General features: G+C 51.1%; 2 protein-coding genes across 5 annotated transcripts in view; one reads left to right on the plus strand and one right to left on the minus strand.

Moving 5' to 3' along the window:
• Positions 1-20,542, plus strand: part of SPACA6 (sperm acrosome associated 6) — a 231,142-nt gene that overhangs the window by 127,755 nt on the left and 82,845 nt on the right. The window lies entirely within an intron of this gene.
• LOC103127263 (sialic acid-binding Ig-like lectin 14) lies at positions 4,029-10,463 on the minus strand. Of its 4 annotated transcripts, none has more exons than XM_060175440.1 (8): positions 9,972-10,463; positions 9,553-9,819; positions 9,251-9,295; positions 8,208-8,300; positions 7,466-7,723; positions 6,886-7,170; positions 6,678-6,783; positions 4,029-6,576 (listed from the first exon to the last, which is right to left on the minus strand). In XM_060175440.1, the coding sequence occupies exons 1-8, from the start codon at positions 10,450-10,452 to the stop codon at positions 6,546-6,548; spliced, it is 1,566 nt and encodes a 521-aa protein (XP_060031423.1). In that variant the 5' UTR covers positions 10,453-10,463; the 3' UTR covers positions 4,029-6,545. The 4 variants fall into 4 exon arrangements, with proteins under 4 accessions (XP_060031423.1, XP_060031418.1, XP_060031431.1 ...); XM_060175435.1 differs by having other exon boundaries at positions 6,678-6,810; XM_060175448.1 differs by lacking the exon at positions 8,208-8,300 and having other exon boundaries at positions 6,678-6,810.

The following is a 20,542-nucleotide window of genomic DNA, read 5'->3' on the forward strand; positions in this document are numbered from 1 at the left end:
GTGTGTGTATGTGTATATGTGTGTATGTGTATGTGTGTGAGTGTGTTTGTATGTGTGTATGTATATGTGTGTGAGTGTGTGTGTATGTGTGTGAGTGTGTGTATGTGTGTGAGTGTGTGTGTATGTGTGTGTATGTGTATGTGTGTGTATGTGTGTATGTGTATGTGTGTGTATGTGTATGTGTGTGTATGTGTGTGAGTGTGTGTGTATGTGTGTGAGTGTGTGTATGTGTGTGTATGTGTATGTGTGTGTATGTGTGTATGTGTATGTGTGTGAGTGTGTGTATGTGTGTGTATGTATATGTGTGTGAGTGTGTGTGTATGTGTGTGTGTGTGTATGTGTGCGAGTGTGTGTGTATGTGTGTGAGTGTGTGTGTATGTGTGTGTATGTGTATGTGTGTGAGTGTGTGTGTATGTGTGTGTGTGAGTGTGTGTGTGTGTGTGTGTGTGTGTGTGTGTTTGTACTTTTCAGCTCTGCCTTAAGGTGTTGCCCAGAAAACAATCTGGAACCTCTGTTGTGTCAGGTAAGAAAGCCTGTGTACCAGACATGGTGTGTCTGCCAGCACCCTGCTTTTCTTTTCTTTTCTGTTATTGCCTTGCCTTGTCCTGTCTTGTCTTGTCTTGTCTTGTCTTGTCTTGTCTTGTCTTGTCTTGTCTTGTCTTGTCTTGTCTTGTCCTGTCTTGTCTTAGCTCCAGGGTATCACTGGGGCTCAGTGCTGGCACTACAAATCCACTGCTCCTGGCAGGTCCATTTTTTCACATTTTTAAAAATTTGATAAGAATGAAAAATATTAAGAGATCATGGGGAGATAGACAGGGAGAAAGATAGACACCTGCAGATCTGCTTCACCACTTGAGAAGCTTCCTCTCTGCAAGTGGGGAGCAGGGAATCCTTGGGCTTCATACTATGTGCACTTAACCAAGTTCACTGCAGATACATTACATTTAGTTGTTAAGGTGAGAGACAGACAGAGAGAGGGGGGGCTGGCATTGAATACATCAGAGCTTGACTCCGGCAATACAGTGTTGAAAGGAACTCAGAACTTCATGCTTGAGAGCTCAAGGCTTCAACCACTGCACCCGTCCAGGCTGGACCCTCTTTCTCCTGTATGGAGCCCAGGGAAAGAACCAGTTTTAGCACTCAGAGCCTTCACCACTGAGCCCCTCCCAAGCAGAAACTACTCATATTGAGGAAGAGAGAGACAGAGAGATAGAGCAGAGATGGAGAGGCAGAGAAGGCAGCGAGGCAGTACAGCACTGCTCCACCATGGTGCTGCCCCCAGCCACCTGCCCTCGAACCCAGAGCCACAGCTCATCTGTCATGCACTCTGCCAGAGGATCTGTCTCCACACCCTTCCACAGTCATTGCTTTCTGCTTCCAAACCCTGGAAAGAGACTGTCTGCAGATTAGTGCCCGCGGAGGTGACCATTGGCCTCCTGTGCATTTTTTTCCAAAGTAATGATGATATTTATATCAAGGTTAGATTCACATGACAGGGGGCCGGGGATGGTGAACCCAGTTAAGCGCACATAGTACTAAGCACAAGGACCTGTTCAAGGACCAGGGTTTCAGCCCCCAGCTCTCCATCTGCAGGAGGCACAATTCATAAGCAGTGAAGCAAGTCTGCAGGTGTGTCTTTGTCTCTCCTTCTCTATTTCCCTTTCTTCTCTCAAAAATCTCTCTATTCTATCCCATAAAATGAAATCAATGGTCACCAAGAGTGGTTGATTGGTAGTGCTGGAACCAAGCCCCAGAGAGAAGCTGAGGCAAAAAAAAAAAAAAAAAAGCACATGTCCTAACAGGGTTACTATGTGAGACACATGAGCTTTCAGGACTAGAGAGCGAGCTGTGACAAGCCCGTGACACACAGGTGTACCAGCCCTGCCCTCTGTGTGTGGAAGACAGAAAAGCAGCTGGAAGGTTCCAGAAGCCCTGCAAGGGGGGAGGACTGAGAGGGGGTCTCAGGACCCCACATCCGTGAGCACAGCAGCTTCTATCAGGTGAAGCAAACAGGGCCCAGGTGGTGGCACACCTGGTTAGCACTCACCTTACTGTGCACAAGGAACTGGGCTCAAGCCCTTGGCCCCCACCTGCAGGAGAAAAGCTTCCCAAATGATGAAGCAGGGTTGGAGATGTCATTCTTTCTCTCTCCTTCTCTATCTCCACCTTCATTCTCAACTTCTCTCTGTCTATATCAATAATAAAGGAATATATAAAGCTTATTTAAAAAGACTTCTCAGGGAGAGCCCACAGAAGGCTGCCAAGGGGTGCTCCTGACACCAGCACCAGCTGCTCACAGTCTAGGACAGAGGAGGGAGTGGAGGCCACATGTCAGCTGAGTTTCTCTGAGAGCAGAACACAAGCCCAGAGGGACCAGCTATCAGGCCTCCAGAAGCCAGAACCTGCTTCCCTCCCCCCACCAGAGTGTGTATGTGTGTGAGGAGAGGAGGCAACTTGCAGACTCAGGTGTGTGTCTAAGGTGACCTGTCTCCCCCTGAGTCGCCTGTGTGCCCACCTGCTTCCTGGCAGCCTGACCTGATCTCTGGGCACCGGAGCACAGACTCTGCCTGTTGCCCTTGGATCTGACAGCATCTTTTACCAGGTGCCTCCTGCCTGCTGCTGGGCATCTTGCAGGGGCTTGGACAAGGTCCTCAGAGAACACCGAGCAAAGAGCCCTTTGAAAACCCACCCCAGCACACAGTTGGAGATGCTCAGGGCATCTGCTGTAGGAGCCCCTGCACGACCTCCGGGTGGGATGCACACCATCCGGCTGTGCTGGTTCTGACTGTTGTTCATGGCTAACGGGGCTGTGGACCATTATCATGATAAGGTGTTTCTCTGCCTTTTTGTTTTGTCTTGATTTGGGGGATTAATGGTTTACAGTCAATAGTAATATGCATTCGTTTGCACATGTGAAACATTTCTCCGTTTTCCACATGACAATCTAGCCAACCGGTCCAACTCGAGGTCCTTCTCTGCCACCTGGTTGGTTCTCAAACTGTTTTTTTTTTCTATTGATTCATTCACTTATTAGAGAGAGAGGGAGTGAGAGAGGGAGAGAAGGAGAGAGAGAAACTAAAATTAATATGGGGAGGGAGACACAGAGGGAAAGAAAAAGAGAAACACCAGCAGCCCTATTCAGTGCTTGTCCAGCTTCCCTCCTGTAGGAGCCTGGGGCTTGAACACGGATTCTTGAGAACAGTAACAACTGCTGTCAACCAAGTATACCACCACCAGACTTGATTTTCTTTAATTAATTAATTTATTTTGGGTAAAGACAGGGAGAAAGTGAGATGGAATGTGGAGATAGAAAAGAAGAGAGACATGTGATCTGGGAGGTGACACAGCGGATAAAACTCTGGACCCTTAAGCATGAGATCCTGAGTTTAGTCCCCGGCAGCACATGGGCCAGAGTGATGTCTGGTTCTCTCTCTCCTATACCGTTGATAAGGCTACTGCAGGCCAGGGCTCAATCCCAGGACCTTTCGGGACTGGGGATGTGGGGCAATCAGTCTAGAGGGAAGAAGCAGGGTGGAGGGGGGCTCCCCAGAAAGGAACACGAGGACACAGGAGGGCATCTGTGGGAGTGTGTGGGGTGGGAGGTATTGCCTGTATACTTCTCTCCCTTTGTCCCTTCTCACTTCTTTCCATCCTTCCTTTTCTTCTTTTTAAATTTTTATTTATTTTTTTTATTGGCAGGTTAATGGTTACAGCTCATTCTTGGCACATGGGTACAATTCCTCATCTCACCAAGACAGGGGTCTGCAGACACTCCCAATTTAAGCCCATCATCAAGCACCAGGACTGGAAAGTGCCTCTCACCCACCCCTCTCTGTCTTCCTTCCCAGAAGTCTTTGCTTTGGTGCAGGACACCACCTTTCCCTCCCTTCCTTCCGTCCTTCCTACCTCCCATCCTTCCTGGTTTTCTTCCTTTGCAAGTCAACTGAACTCAATTCAGTAAAGTAAAGCCACAAGAGAGAAAAATCCTTCTTTTATTGATGTCACAGCAAAACACAGGCCGTGTTGACTTTCTCTCCCTTGGGAGACGTTCACATCTCTAAAGCCTGCAGGCTGGGCAGACATGCCCCTCCCAGGGTGTCCAGTGCCTAGCGAGAACAAAGGCTCAGACCCACCACCCCTGCCTGTGGCCACCCCCTTCTCCAAGTCACAAGACAAGCAAACATACACCCTCCACAAGTCCCCCAGGCCAGGGAACAGAGACCTACACCCCAGCTGCCCTGGGCAGACTGTCAGAATTACTCAGAGCACTTTATGCTACATTGTATTTTAGACGGAGTCAGAGACAGAGAAAAAGAGAGATGAGAAGACTCCAGGGAGAGAGGGTGACAGAGAGCACCACAGAGAAGCTTCCCTCAGCTCAGCAGAGGCCTGGCTAGAAGCTGGGCTGTGCACAGGGCAAAGCAACTCAGGACACAGGCCAGCTGCTCAGCCTGCTGTTGGGAAATTGTGAGGGTGTGGTAGAGCCTGGCAGGGTTTGACCTCAGGAGTGCGGCTATCCTGTCAGTCTCTCTACCAAGAGGTTGAACCAGGAGGGACAGGAGTAAACCCAAAGGTTTGCCCCATTTATCAGACTCCTTACCTCACAAAGCAACCCTGCATTCCTGATACTATGGCCATTAGATAAAAAGTAAGGGGGAGATGTCGGAAAATTGTGAGGATGTGGTTGAGCTTGGAAGGCTTGACTTGAGGGGACATCCAGCCTCTCTTCTTCTCAGACTCCCTGCATTCCTGATACTAGGGACTACTCCCTTATGATCTACATAATCAATGCTTTGCCTAAAAGATCCCCACCTATTACATTCCTTCGATCTATCTTCTTTCTACATTCAAGACCCTCCCTGTCTACGGGGTAGTATTAATCCTACCAGTTAAAACACTCCTAATAGTTGCTAAGGACGTTTCTACCTCTCCAGTCCCCTTTTGCCTTTCCACCCCTTTCCTAGCCATTTCTGTTTCTGATTTGCCACTTCTGGGTCTGCCCTTTAAAAGCCTTGGCTCTCTGATCAATAAAGAATTGAATGGTCTCACCACCAGGAGTCTATTCCTGAGTCATCTCCCTCGCATCACTGAGTGAGCAGCAGCCCAGGCTGTCTCTGGTCGAGTTCTCTCCAATACAGAGGGTACGCACCCAGGAAGAGAGACCCCCATGCTAGCCCGGCAGCCTGCCCTGGAGCTCTTCCTGGCAAAGCGCTGGCCCTGTCCTGGCCTTTCCCAAGGACATTCTGCACAGGGGGAAACCTGTATCCACACCCAGTGCACCACAGACCAAGGCTGGTTTCACAGGAGGGTCCCTGCAGACAACACGAAGAACCTCTTGGAGATGAAGATTCCTTCTAGGGGGCCAAGAGTTGCTCACAGGGTTAAGCATACATAGTATGATGTTCAAGGACCCACACAGGATCCTGGTTCAAGCCCCCAGCTCAACACCTGCTTGGAGGTCACTTCACAAGCACTGAAGCAGGCCTGCAGGTCCTCCCCACCCCCATCTAAATTTTTCTCTGTCCTATCCATTAACATGGTGGGGATACACCAGGAGCAGTGGATTGAGGCTCCAAGCCCCAGTGATAACCCAGAAAGAAAAAAAGGAGAGAAATAGAGGGAGAGCAGGAGGGACAGGGAGAGAAAGAGGGAGAGGAATAAACATATATACAGAGAGAGAGAGAGAGAGAGAGAGACTCTTTCTAGAGAGGAAGATGTCAACTGTGGAGAGGGCAGCACTATTGTCCAGCAATTTCCTTTATCACTGCCCTCCACACACCCTTATATTTTCAGGGGGAGGTAGAGATACCTGCCTAGTGATCCTCCTTTTCTCCTACCCAAAGTCTTCTGCAGGAACAAAGCAATTTCTTATTGAATCAACTCATTTAATTTCAACCACAACACTGCTCAGCAATGGCTCCCGGTCGTTCTGGGAATTGACCCTGGGGCCTCAGCACCTCAGGCAAGAAGGTTGTTTCTCCAGAGACAGAGAGCCATTTTTAAGGATTTATTAATTGGTTGTTCTACTAATGTGTTCATTTCTGTCCCCAGGTCCTCAGGTGGCAGGTAAGGACTGCACTCTACCTCCTGTGCTCCACCCCAGCCCCTGACACAGCTATGGGGGAGCATGACCAGCACCATCTGGGAGGTTGCTGAGACTCCCCAGCCTGTCCTGTGTTCACAGAAGATTCTTTCTTTCTTTCTCTCACTATGAGCCTGATGCCAGTCCAGTCCTCTGTCCAGACTGGGAAGAGGGTCAGAGGAAGGAACCTGCCCACACCCACCCTCACCAGAGGGGCTGTGAGCACCCAGCCCTCTGCTCAGGCCTGGTGCCAGTGCTGTGGCCCCTTGAGGCAGACCTGCCCCCTACCCCCAGGAGCAGGAGGGTCCTATCCTGCCTCAGTGGGGCTGGTCTCTCCCACTGGGGCGGCCACTCAGCATCCCGTGCAGAGGACCAGCCCTCATCCAGATGTGCAGGTCAGCTGGGGGAGGGTCCTGGGGGCTGAGAGGCACCCTCTCCTAGGTGCTCAGTGTCTGAGTCTCTCCTAGTTCTGTCTGCTGGAGGAGCCTGGGCACCTGCAGAGCCAGCAGCAGATGGGTCAGTGCCCCAGGCCTGGGGACAGCCTGGCCACACCCACACCCACACCCCCTCCCCCAGGGAGGCCCAGGCTGCTCACCTAGTGTAGTAGATCCAGGTGAGGCCATAAGTGAGCAGGAAGCCAGCCCCCATGAGGCCTCCCCTGATGAGGGTGAGGACCAGGGGCCAGGAACCCTGCTCCTGCTCTGCACAAGTGAAGGAAGGTGGGCTTCCTGAAGTAGAAGACAGCAAAGGGAAGCTCTTCCCCAAACCCCCCACGCCCATCCCCCCACCCCTGGACTCCATACCTCCTGTCAGCAGCAGAACAGCTGAGCTGCGCTCCCCATGGGCATTCTGGGCTTTGCAGATGAGTCTCAGGCCAGGGCCCAGGCCCCAGCGGAGGCTCACGGAGCTGTTGGCCCAGGGCCCCTCAGATTTGGTGGTGACCATGCTGGTTTCATTGTTGATGGCCCTTAGTGCCTGGTCCTCCTGCCACCAGCTCAGGGAAGGGACTGGCCAGGCCTGGGAGAAGCAGCTGCAGTGCAGAACCTTGTCCTCCCAGAAGCACGAGGGGCCCTGCAGGTGGGGGGTAGCTGGGGGAAAGGAGGGGGAAGAGAAGGAGAGGGTCAGAAGGGGGCCTCTCAGCTGGACTTCGGGGCCCCAGGAGCCCCTCATTCACTAACAGATCATGGACAGAAGGAAGGCAAGGGCCCCTCCCCTAGACACAGGACTATCCCCAGGACCCCTTCCTTCCCCAGGGCTGGGGTTCACCACAGAGAAGAGGCCAGAACACCCCTAACAGGACTCCAATGCTTGCCCCCAAGGATACTTCTATCCAGGATTCAGGGGTGCTACCCCCAATCCCATTCCCACTCCCCATAAGCTCACAGTTCACAGAAAGGCTCAGAAAGACAAGCTGGGAGCCCAGATAGTTCTCTGCCAGGCAGGTGAACTCCCCTTCATCCATTCTCCTCACTGATGGCAGCTCCAGGGTGGAGGAGTTGGAGAGGATGGTGTCATTCTCAGAAAGGGACCTCCGGAACCAGGACAGCCTTGCAGGAGGGTTGCTGTCGGCCTCACAGAGCAGCCGCAGAGCCTGGCCCTCCAGGATGGAGAGGGAGGAGGCGTTCTGAACTGTCTTCAGGGCTTGGGGGGAGACGGCAAAGAGAGAGGTGGGGACAAAGGCCAGGGCTCCAACCCTTCTATTCTTGTTTGCTGGATCGCTTGGCTCTGGGTTGGAGGCTTGGTCTTTACAACCTAAGGAGGTTGGCCCAAACTACCCAGAAGTGTCTGGGTTCCTGTGTTCTGGAAGGTTCCCTATATGACTGGAACAGACCTGGGGAGAGTCTGGTGGAGAGGGGAGAAAACCCCCATATCACCAGGGAAGGTGGCAGGAAGTGGGCCTAAAGACACTGGGAAGGGGGTTGGGAGGGCTCCTGGGAAAACAAAGAGCCCCGTGACATTTCTTCTGTGTACAATTTGTTTGCTTCATAGTGAGAGAGAAGCAGCAGGAAAGAATCAGGGCATCGCTACAGCATATGCAAAGTTAGGGTTCAAACTGGGGACCTCGGGCTTGAGAGCTCAGTACTATTCACAGAACCACCCCCCAGGTTGGGAGAGTCCTTCCGACCTCCTCTGTTCTTTCTCTTCCTCTTCCTCCTCCTGATCCTGCTCCTCCTGTTGGTCATCACGCCAGGTCCCCTGCATTGCTTGATGCTGTGGTCTGTTTACATAATCACTGTTTTGCCTGAGACCCGCCCTGCCTGCAGGGTATTGGTTTAATCCCCACTGGTTAGAACCTTTGCAACAGCTGCTACGGAAGCTTTATACCTTCGTGCTCTTTTATTTGCTCCACCCCCTCTTCTAGCTATTTCGTTTTCCGACCTGCCACTTCCATTTTAACGGTGTTGTCTCTGATCAATAAAGGCATTGCACTGTGTTCCCGCTCTGCCACGAGTTCCTGGTCTCCTCTCCCGCGACAATAGTCTGGCATCCTCCTTCTCTTACTCCTCTTTCTCCTCCTCCTCTTCCTCCTCTTGCTCCTCTTCCTCCTCATCCTCCCCTTCCTCCTTCTGCTCCTCCACCTCTTACTCCTCCTCTTTCTTCTCCTCTTCCTCTCCCCTCATTTCCTCTCCCTCCTCTTCCTCCTGCTCCTCCCCCTCATCTTCCTTCTCCTCTTTCTCCTCCTCCTTCTCTTTCATTGGTTTTGCTCTAATAGTTAGGTTCCAGACCTCATGCAGGCTTGGCTTTTTCATTCCCATAGAGTCAGAGAGGAAGGGAGAGACAGCACAGAACCCATTTCCCTGGGCCGTGGTGCCACCATGCAGACCAGTGTCAGCGCTCCAGGCTGGATACTGAGCTTGGTGAGGGAGGGAGCCTGCCAGGTGACCAGTCCACAGGCCCCTGCTTGTCTAATATTGTGAGAGAGGCCAGTGCTCTGCTCAGCTCAGCTATAGGATTGAACCTGCACTCTACCTGATGAAGTAGCACTCCAGTCCTGAAAAGGGTTTTGAACAGACAGAAGGGATGGAAGAGAGAGCTAGGGGTTCACACCCTGACAGGAGGGGGGTTTTACTCATCCCGCCCTGAAACTGAATCTCAGATCCCCACCACCCCTTCTGTTAGGAGGGGACCCTATGGCCAGTTATCAACCCCAGAAAAGGTTTCTCCTACCTTTGTTGTCTCTGCAGATGTGAATGGTGAGGTTCTGTGGGGTATCTAAAGCAGAGGGACATGGCAGGCTTCAGGAGTGGCTAAGAGTGGGCTGGAGGCTCCCAGCACCCAAGGAGAGGCTAGGAGATGGCTGTGATTCTCACCTGATCCTCCCCCTCCAAACCCCTAAGCTGAGAACCACAAAGCTATCAATCACTCACCATGGTCACACCACCTCCCAGACACCCATGCTGTTCAACACACACACACCCCTCCCACACCCTCAGCTACACAGCCCAGTTGTCCCCCCCACCAGCACTCACAGGACACATTGAGTCTGATGGTTCTCTCTGTGCTCACTTGAGCCTGAGGGACTTTCACCCGACAGGTGAGGTTGCTGCCGTGATCTTGGAGTCTTGGGGTGAAGCTGAGCACTTGGGAATTCTTAATCTTGGACCTCAGAGAGTCAAGAGCATCCCCCAGCCAGGAGAACAGGGGGGCTTTCCCATCACAGGACCCCCATACAATGCAGGTCAGCCTTGCAGGCTGACCAGAAACCAGGGGCTTCTCAAAGTCGATGTCAGGCTGGGCTGTCAGGGTTGAGGGGAAGGGAAACAGGTGTCCCTGAGGAGGGCAGAGCCTGGGTCTCCTCCTCCCACCCCACAGCCTGGAGCAGGGACACCCTGAGTCCTGCCCTGATGGAGGATCCCTCACCCCACGTCCTCTGCTGGGCCCCACCTACCTGTCACCTGCAAGTTCAGCTTCTTCTCTTTGTAGTTATATTTGTCATTTCCTCTCTCCACTCTGAAGAAGTAGGCTCCCTGGTCCTCCTTCCTGGCACCTGTGATGCTCAGGGAGCAGCTGTTTGTGGAGTGGCTGAGAAGTTTGAATCTGCCCGCAATCTCTGGCTTCACTTTATTCCAATAATAATAATTTGTGGCCACAAGAGTAGCAGTGCGGTGATCACCCTCACCCCGGAACCAGTAAGTGAGGATGTTGTAGTTATTCTGGGAACTCCAGGGGTAGTAGAAGGAGCAGGGCACAAGGACACACAGCCCCTCCTGCACCTTCACTGGATCTGGTGCTTGGATGTTTATCCTTGGACCCTGCCCCTGGATCCCTGCCCTCTCTCCCCCTGCACTCCATTGTCCCTGTGCCCACTCAACCCCCCACAGCAGTGCCAGCAGCAGCAGCAGCAGCAGCAGCAGCAGCAGAGACCCCATGTCTCCCTCCACCAGGGCAGCACCCAGAGTCTGGGCTGGAGAGGAGGAAGCCCCAACAGGAAGCTGGGCTGACAGCTCCTTCACCTCCCCCTCCCAAGGGGAACTTGGGCTCCAAGGCCTGAGGGGTGAGGGCTGAGGACGCCCTGTCCATCTTCCCCTCTGCTCAGATGCCAGGAATGACCTGCCCCCACACTGATGTAGAGCTGCCTGTCCATGGATGGACACACGGCCCCTTCCACAGGGACAGGAACCCAGGAGACATGGTCACTGGTGAGGGACAGGCAGGCGAGGGAATGGGGGAGGGGGCTGTGACTCAGCTGGACACACCCCCTGGATGGAAACCACTGAATGTCATTTAAGGAGGGTCATTTAAGGTTTTATTTATTTATTTTTTTTTAACCAGAGCTCTGTTGAGATCTATTTTTCTTTCTTTCACTTTTTAAAAAAATATTTATTTACTTATTCCTATTTATTGCCCTAGTTGTTTTTATTGTTGTTGTAGTTATTATTGTTGTTGTTATTGATGTGGTCATTGTTGGATAGGACAGAGAAAAATGAGAAAAGGAGGGGAAGACAGAGGGCAGAGAGAAAGACAGACACCTGCAGACCTGCTTCACCGCCTGTGAAGCAACTCCCCTGCAGGCGGGAAGCCTAGGCTCAAACCGGGATCCATAAGGCAGTCCTTGTCTTTTGTACCACCAGCACTTAACCTTCTGGGCTTGCGTGAGAGTGCCTCTTCCAGGGCGCCTGCTCTCCTTGTTGGAGAGAACTCAACCTCAGATAGCTTGGGCTGCTACTCATTCAGCTACGTGGGAGAGACATGACTCATGAACCAAGCTCATGGCTGGGCAATGCAATATATATTTATTGATCAGCGAGCCACAGCTTTTAAAGGAAAGACGTGGAAGTGGCAAGTCGGAAACGGAAATGGCTAGGAAAGGAGCAGAGAAAGGCTGGAAGGGTAGGAACTTCCTAAGCAACTGTTGTGAGGGTTTTAACTGGTGGGATTAATACTACCCTGGAGGCAGGGAGGGTCTTGAGGGTAGAAAGAAGATAGATCAAAGGAATGGAATGGCTTTCCAGTTTCAAGTGTTTTGTAATTCTCTGGAATAACTTGTCTTCAAAATGGCATGGTTTGCAAGCTCCGGCATGTTTACTTTTTTAAAAAAATTTATTTATTTGTTTTCCCTTTTGTTGTTCTTGTTGTTTTTTGTTGTTGTTACAGTTACTATTGTTGTTGTTTTTGATGTAGTCGTTGTTGGATAGGACAGAGAGAAATGGGGAAAGGAGAGGAAGACAGAGAGGGGGAGAGAAACACAGACACCTGCAGACCTGCTTCACCGCCTGTGAAGTGACTCCCCTGCAGGTGGGGAGCCGGGGCTCGAACCAAGGTCCTTGTGCTTTGTACCATGTGCGCTTAGCCCGCTGTGCTACCGCCCAACTCCACTTTGTTTCACTGTTTAAATTAACTTTATCTTTTGGATAGAGACAGCCAGAAAGCATCAGGGAGGGGAGATAGAAAGGAAGAGAGACAAAGACACCTGCAGCCCTGCTTCACCACTCTGAAAGTTTTCCTCTTGCAGGTGGGGATCAGTGGCTTGAACCTGCTTCCTCATATGTGTGTTCATCCTGGTGTGCCACTACTCATCTTCAAGATCTTTTATTCAAACTTAATTTTCTTTGCAGACACACATGGAGATGGCTTAGTCCTGGAGGGCTCACCCTAGACACTCTCTGAGAATTTACCTTTTCACTTCCTCTTTTCTCCTTCTCTTTCTCCTCCACTTCTTTCTTCTTCTCCTCTTTCTCCTCCTCCTCCTTGTTCTTTTTCTTCTCCTCTTCTTCCTCTTCTTCTCATCCTCCTCTCCCTCCTCCTTTTGTGCTACCAGAATTATCACAGAGGCTTGATGCTTGCAAAAGGAATCCACTTGTCTCAGTGGCATTTGATTTTATTATGTAGTTATTTATTTTGGGATATAAACAAAGGGGAAGATAGAGAGAGGGAAAGACACCTGCAGCCCTGCTTCACTACTCTTGAAGCTTCCTCCCCGCTGCTGAGGAGTGAGCTTTGAACCCAGGTGCTTGTGCATGCCAGTGTGTGTGATCTGATGGGTGCACCACCACCTGCTCTCCCCACTGTTATTTTTCAAAATATTTTCTTTAGGGCAAGAGAGACAGCATAGTGGTTATGCAAAGAGATTCTCTTGACTGAGGCTCCCAGGTCAAAGCTTTAACTCCCCACATCATCATAAGCCAAAGCTTAGCAAGTTCTCTGGGAAACAAATGACAGAAGCAAACAAATAAACAAACAAAAAACCAACTTTATTTCTTTGAGAGAGACAGAGGGCAGGGCACTGCTCAGCTCCAGCATCCTCTATCCATGGACTGAAACCTGTGGTCTCTGGGACCTCAGGCATGAAAGGCTGGTGCTCTGAGGAGCTGAGCTGTCTCCCTCCCCACTGTCCTGTGTGCAGGACTCTCCAGAACCGCTCCCGTGGGGCTGGTCCCGGCTCTCTCCCACCAGGACTGAGGAGTGTCCCCTCCTCCCCCTGCTCACAGGAAGGTGCTCTGCCGAGTCCTTCTGATACATGGCTCCCATGGAGGCTCCCTGGACCCTGGTGCTCAGTCTCTGTGTCTGGGGAGCTTGGGAAGGTGGTGCTGGCCTTGGGGTGCTGCTCTGCCTGTCTTTCCTGCTCACGTGTACCCCCAGAGAGAGGGCCAGGCCTGTGTCCCGGGCACCATGAGTCTCGGGGTTCCAGACCCCCAGGTGTCAGGGAAGGTGAGGCTGCGGTGCCCCCCACCCCCACTGAGATTGACAGAGAGGCTGCCACCCCAGCTGACACCACTGCATCTGCCTGGCCAGAGACCCCAGGCTTGGCAAGGGGGACAAACTCTCCCCTCCAGCCACCCAGCTGTGCCCCTGCACCGTGAGGTGTGAGAAGTGATGGGCCAGGCCAGGGGAGAGGAAATTGCAAGGAGAAGCCACAAGGTGCACACAGGAAGGCAGAGAGGATGTTTCCCCACAAGCTGTCCCAGCAGCCTGGGACCCTGAGCAGAGAAGAGGCCAGGCTGACCCTCCTCAGGGGCACCAGGACCAGCCTAGAGGAAGCCAGTTCACGGGGATGGGGGGTGCAGGGGGTGCCAGGATCACAGTGGAGTCACAGCCAGGTGGAACCCTGGCACCACAGATACCTGAACCCAGGGGAGCTTGGGTTTCTCTCTCTCTCTCTCTCTCAATAAAGTGGTAGAGTTTATCTTGAAGAGGGGTGTGTGTATGTGTGTGTGTATGTGTGTGTGTATGTGTGTGTATGTGTGTGTATGTGTGTGTATATGTGTGTGTGTATGTGTGTGTATGTGTGTGTGTATGTGTGTGTATGTGTGTGTATGTGTGTGTGTGTATGTGTGTGTGTATGTGTGTGTGTATGTGTGTGTGTTTGCACTTTTCAGCTCTGCTTTAAGGTGTTGCCCAGAAAACAATGTGGAACCTCTGTTGTGTCAGGCAAGAAAGCCTGTGTACCAGATATGGTGTGTCTGCCAACACCCTGTTTTTCTTTTCTTTTCTGTTATTGTCTTGCCTGATCTTGTCTTGTTTTTTCTCCAGTGGTAACGCTGGGGCTCAGTGCTGGCACTGTAAATCCAGTGCTCCTGGCAGGTCCATTTTTTCACAATTTTAAAATTTGATAAGAATGAGAAATATTGACAGATCATGGGAAGATAGAGGGGGGAAAGATAGACACCTGCAGATCTGCTTCACCACTTGAGAAGCTTCCTCTCTGAATCGTTGGGCTTCATACTATGTGCACTTAACTGAGTTCACTACAGATAGATTGCCTTTATTTGTTAAGGAGAGAGGGGGAGAGAGAGGGAGAGGGGGAGAGGGGGGGTGTTGGTATGCATGAGACCCCTTCTGTTTCATTGGTTTAATACCCCCTGCTTAACCCTGTATTCTATTTACATAACCACTGTACTCTATTTACATAACCACTGTACTCTATTTACATAACCACTGTATTCTATTTACATCACCACTGCAGTGTTGTTTTCGACGGGTTATGTTGTTTTTGCCGGGCTGGCTTCACGGGCGGGTAACAGACGACCCGGGACTCATGGCTGGGTTGTACGCAGTATCTCTTTATTCATGCAGGACGCAGCACAATCTAAGCCGAGCTAAGGTAAACTAAAACTCACAATGCTGTCTTTATATATACTTGCCAAGTAGGGTGGAAACAGGATGTGACATAGAGAGGGTGGAGAGAAAAGTGACTGGTGAAAATCAGAGTGTGACAAGGAGAGGATCAGGGTGTGACAAGGAGAGGATCAGGCTGTGACAAGAACAGGGGGTGGAGCAGGCGAGAATTCTATCACTGAACCACTAATGCCCTGGAGGGAGGGTGGTGCTTGTTAACAGTGGTTATGTAAATAGAATGAAATGGTTATGTAAATAAAATAGTGTTAAGCAGGGGGGATTTAAACCAAATGAAACAGAAGGGGTCTCATGCACACCAACACTGCAGGGCATTGGTTCAATCCCCACTGGTTCATGATATGTTTTTGCTCTGCCCCCTCTCCTTGTCACACTCTGATTTTCACCAGTCACTTTTCTCTCCACCCTCTCTATGTCACATCCTGTTTCCACCCTACTTGGCAAGTACATATAAAGACAGCATTGTGAGTTTTACGGTACTTTACTTGAGTTTAGCTTAGCTTGCTATAGATTGCACTGCGTCCTGCATGAATAAAGAGATACTGAGTACAACCCACCCATGAGTCCCTGGTCGTCTGTTACCCGCCCGTGAAGCCAGCCCGGCAAAAACAACATAACCCGTTGAAAACAACATAGCCCGTCGAAAACAACATGGGGGGAGAAATTGAATATATCAAAGCTTGACTCCGGCAATACAGTGTTGGAAGGAACTCAGAACCTCGTGCTTCAGAGCTCAAGGCTCCATCCACTGCACCCGTCCAGGCTCGACCCTCTTTCTCCTGTATGGAGACTAGGAAAAGAACCAGATACAGCACTCAGAGTCCTCACCACTGAGCCCCTCCCAAGCAGAAACTACTTATATTGAGGAAGAGAGAGAAAGAGAGAGAGAGAGAGAGCAGAGATGGAGAGGCAGAGAGGGCATCAAGGCAGTACAGCACTGCTCCACCATGGTGCTGCCCCCAGATGCCTGCCCTCAAACCCAGAGCCACAGCTCATCTGTCAAGCACTCTGCCAGAAGATCTGTCTCCACACCCTGCCACAGACATTGCTTTCTGCTTCCAAACCCTGGAAAGACACTGTCAGCACATTAGTGCCCGCGGAGGAGACCATTGGCCTCCTGTGCATTTTTCCCCCAAAGTAATGGTGATATTTATATCAAGGTTAGATTCACATGACAGGGGGGCCGGGGATGGTGAACCCAGTTAAGTGCATTTAGTACAAAGTTTAAGACCCATTCAAGGACCAGGGTTTCAGCCCCCAGCTCTCCACCTGCAGGGGGAACAATTCATAAGCAGTGAAGCAAGTCTGCAGGTGTCTCTTTGTCTCTCCTTCTCTATTTCCCTTTCTTCTCTCAAAATCTCTCTATTCTATCCCATAAAATGGAATCAATGGTCACCAAGAGTGGTGGATTGGTAGTGCTGGAACCAAGCCCCAGGGAGAAGCTGAGGCAAAAAAAAAAAAAAAAAAAAAGCACATGTCCTAACAGGGTTACTATGTGAGACACATGAGCTTTCAGGACTAGAGAGCGAGCTGTGACAAGCCCGTGACACACAGGTGTACCAGCCCTGGCTCTGTGTGTGGAAGACAGAAAAGCAGCTGGAAGGTTCCAGAAGCCCTACAAGGATGAGGGGACTGAGAGGGGGGTGTCCATGAGCACAGCATCTTCTATCAGGTGAAGCAAACAGGGGCCAGGTGGTGGCACAGCTAGTTAGCACTTACCTTACTGTGCACAAGGAACTGGGATCATGCCCTTGGCCCCCACCTGCAGGAGAAAAGCTTCCCAATGGTGAAACAGGGTTGAAGATGTCATTCTTTCTCTCTTCTTCTCTATCTCCACCTTCATTCTCAACTTCTCTCTGTCTCTATCAATAATAAAGAAATACATAAAGATTATCTAAAAAGACTTCTCAGAGCCCACAGAAGGCTGCCATGGGGCGCTCCTGACACCAGCACCAGCTGCTCACAGTCTAGGACAGAGGAGACAGTGGAGGCCACATGTCAGCTGAGTTTCTCTGAGGGCAGAACACAAGCCCAGAGGGACCAGCTATCAGGCCTCCAGAAGCCAGAGCCTGCTTCCCTCCCCCCACCAGGGTAGGTGTGTATGTGTGAGGGAAGGAGGCACCTTGCAGATTCAAGTGTGTGTCTGAGGTGGCCTGTCTCCCCCTGAGTCACCTGTGTGCCCACCTGCTTCCTGGCAGCCTGACCTGATCTCTGGGCACCGGAGCACAGACTCTGCCTGTTGCCCTTGGAGCTGACAGCATCTTGTACCAGGCGCCTCCTGCCTGCTGCTGGGTATCTTGCAGGGGCTTGGACGAGGTCCTCAGAGAACACCAAGCAAAGAGCCCTATGAAAACCCACCCCAGCACACAGGCTTGGAGATGCTCGGGGCGTCTGTTGTAGGAGCCCCTGCACAACCTCCGGGTGGGACGCACACCGTCCGGCTGTGCTGGTTCTGACTGTTGTTCATGGCTAATGGGGCTGTGGACCGTTATCATGACGAGGTGCTCCTCTGCCTTTTTATTTTGTCTTGATTGGGGGGATTAATGTTTACAGACAACAGTAATATGCATTCGTTTGCACATGTGAAACATTTCTCCGTTTTCCACATAACAGTCTAGCTCACTGGTCCAACCAGGTCCTTCTCTGCCATCCAGTTGGTTCTCAAACTCTCTTTTCTCTATTGATTTATTCACTTATCAGAGAGAGAGAGAGAGAGAGAGAGAAATTAAGATGGAAATGGAGACACACAGGGAAAGAAAAAGAGAGACACCAGCAGCCCTATTCAGTGTTTGTCCAGCTTCCCTCCTGTAAGGGCCTGGGGCTTGAACATGGATTCCTGAGAACAGTGACAACTGCTGTCAACCAAGTATACCACCACCTGAGTTGATTTTCTGTAATTAATTAAGTTATTTTGGATAAAGACAGGGAGAAACTCAGATGGAATGTGGAGATAGAAAAGAAGAGAGACATGTGGTCTGGGAGGTGACACAGCGGATAAAACTCTGGACCCTTAAGCATGAGATCCTGAGTTCAATCCCCGGCAGCACATGTGCCAGAGTGATGTCTGGTTCTTTCTCTCCTATACCTCTCACAAATAAAGAAATACAATATTTTACAAAAGAAGAGAGACACCAGCAAATCTGCTACACCAAGCATAAAGATTCTCCCTTTGCGTGGAAACCAGAGACTTGAAGCCAGGGTCTTGTTCCTTGTGACATATGCACTCTGCCAAGTGTCCCCGCAGGGCCAGCCCCCAGGTGGTTTTCTCCCCAGCGGGAAAACAGCCATGTTGCTCACTCACTGTTAGGACTGTCTTCACGGTGGGGACGGGTGGGAGCCAGGGACTCGGGTGCCCACCTGGTGATAAGGCTACTGCAGGCCTGACCTCAAGCCCAGGACCTTTCAGGGCAGGGATGCAGGGGAGCAGGCTGGACGGAAGAAGCAGGGTGGAGGGGGGCTCCCCAGAAAGGAACAGGAGGACACAGGGGGACATCGGTGGGAGTGTGTGAGGTGGGAGGTATTGCCTGTATGCTTCTCTCCCTTTCTGCCTTCTCCCTTCTTTCCATCCTCCCTTTTCTTCTTTTTAAATTTTTCTTTTTTTTTCTTTTCTTTTTGGCAGGTTAATGGTTACAGCCCTTTGTTGACACATGGGTACAATTTCTCATCTCACCAAGACAGGTGTTGTTTTCGCCGGGTTATGTTGTTTTCACCAGGCTGGCTTCACGGGCGGGTAACAGACGACCAGGGACTCATGGCTGGGTTGTACGCAGTATCTCTTTATTCATGCAGGACGCAGCACAATCTAAGACGAGCTAAGCTGAACTCAAGGTAAAGTACCCTAAAACTCACAATGCTGTCTTTATATATACTTCCCAAGTAGGGTGGAAACAGGATGTGACATAGAGAGGGTGGAGAGAAAAGTGACTGGTGAAAATCAGAGTGTGACAAAGAGGGAGCAGAGCAGGCGAGAATCCTATCACTGAACCACCAATGCCCTGGAGGGAGGTGGAACTTGTTAACAGCGGTTATGTAAATAGAATGAAGTGGTTATGTAAATAGAATAGTGTTAAGCAGGGGGGATTTAAACCAAATGAAACAGAAGGGGTCTCATGCATACCAACAGACAGGGGTCAGCAGACACTCCCAATTTAAGCCCATCATTAAGCACCAGGACTGCAAAGTGCCACTCACCCATCCCTCTCTGTCTTCCTTCCCAGAAGCCTTTGCTTTGGCGCAATACACCACCTTTCCCTCCCTTCTTTCCTTACTTCCTTCCTTCCATCTATCCGTCCTTCCTTCCTTCTTTCCTTCCTTGTTTTCTTGCTTTGCAAGTCATCTGAACTCAATTCAGTAACGTAAGACCACAGGAGAGAAATATCCTTTTATTGATGTCACAGCAAAACATAGGCTGTTGACTTTCTCTCCCTTGGGAGACGTTCACATCTCTAAAGCCTGCAGGCTGGGCAGACATGCCCCTCCCAGGGTGTCCAGTGCCTAGCGAGAACAAAGGCTCAGACCCACCACCCCTGCCTGTGGCCCTCAACCACCACACCACCCCCTTCTCCAAGTCTCACAGGACAAGCGAACATACCCCTCCCCAAGTCCCCCAGGCCGGGGAGCAGAGACCTACACAATAGCTGCCCTGGCCAGACTGTCAGAATTACTCAGGCCACTTCATGCTACATTGTATTTTACTTGGAGACAGAGACAGAGAGAAAGAGAGATGAGAAGACTCCAGGGAGAGAGGGTGACAGAGAGCACCACAGAGAAGCCCTCAGCTCAGCAGAGGCCTGGCTGGAAGCTGGGCTTCTTCTTCTTCTAGCGTTTGCCCTTCTTCCGTAGCCAGTCAACAGCGTCAGGTTGAACCTGATGTCAAGTTTCGAGACCTCCTTTGAATCTGGAGAGGTGGCAGTCGTTGACTATGTGGGTCATAGTCTGTCTGGAGCCGCAGGGGCAGGTCGGGTCGTCTCTGGCTCCCCAGCGATGGAACATAGCGGCGCACCGGCCATGGCCTGTTCGATAGCGATTGAGGAGGGCCCAATCATAACGTGCTAGGTCAAAGCCGGGTTGATGCTTGCAGGGGTGTGTGATGAGGTGTTTGTTCTTGACCTCAGCTGACTGCCAACTCTGTTTCCAAGAGTCTGGGACAGAGAAGTTCAGTGTAGGCATAGGGGACCAGATTGGGTGACGAGACGTCAAGCGTTGGACAGGGTGGGTGAAGATATCCCTGTATATTGGCAGGTCCGGTCGAGCGTAGACATGGGAAATGAACTTAGATGATGCCGCATCCAGACGGATATCTGGTGGGGCGATGTTGCTAAGAACTGGCAGCCATGGAACCGGGGTGGAACGGATGGTTCCAGAAATTATCCTCATGGAGGAATATAATTTGGAATCGACCAAGTGGACATGGGGGCTATGGAACCACACTAGGGCACAGTATTCTGCAGTGGAATAGCATAATGCCAGAGATGATGATCATAGTGTGGAAGCGCTCACGCCCCATGAGGAGCTGGCCAGTCTTGCAATGATGTGATTCCTCACGCACACCTTTGCTGCAGTTTTTATGAGATGTTTGTGAAATGACAGAGTGCGATCGAGAGTAACGCCAAGATAGACTGGCTGGGCTTCATGCCGGATCCTCGTATCGTCAAGCTGCACATTAAGCTCACGCGAGGCCGAGGCATGGTGTAGATGGAAAACAGATGATACCGTTTTTGCAGTGCTAGGGATTAGTCGCCATTTTTACAGTAATCAGATATCAGAGACATGTCTTTCATGAGTGTTTCCTCGAGGATGTTGAACTTTGATGCCTGAGTTGCACAGCAACTTTGATGCCCTGTGCACAGCAGAAGTTGGGCTGTGCACAGGGCAAAGCGACTCAGG

Source organism: Erinaceus europaeus, chromosome 2, assembly GCF_950295315.1.
Source record: "Erinaceus europaeus chromosome 2, mEriEur2.1, whole genome shotgun sequence".
NCBI lineage: Eukaryota > Metazoa > Chordata > Mammalia > Eulipotyphla > Erinaceidae > Erinaceus > Erinaceus europaeus.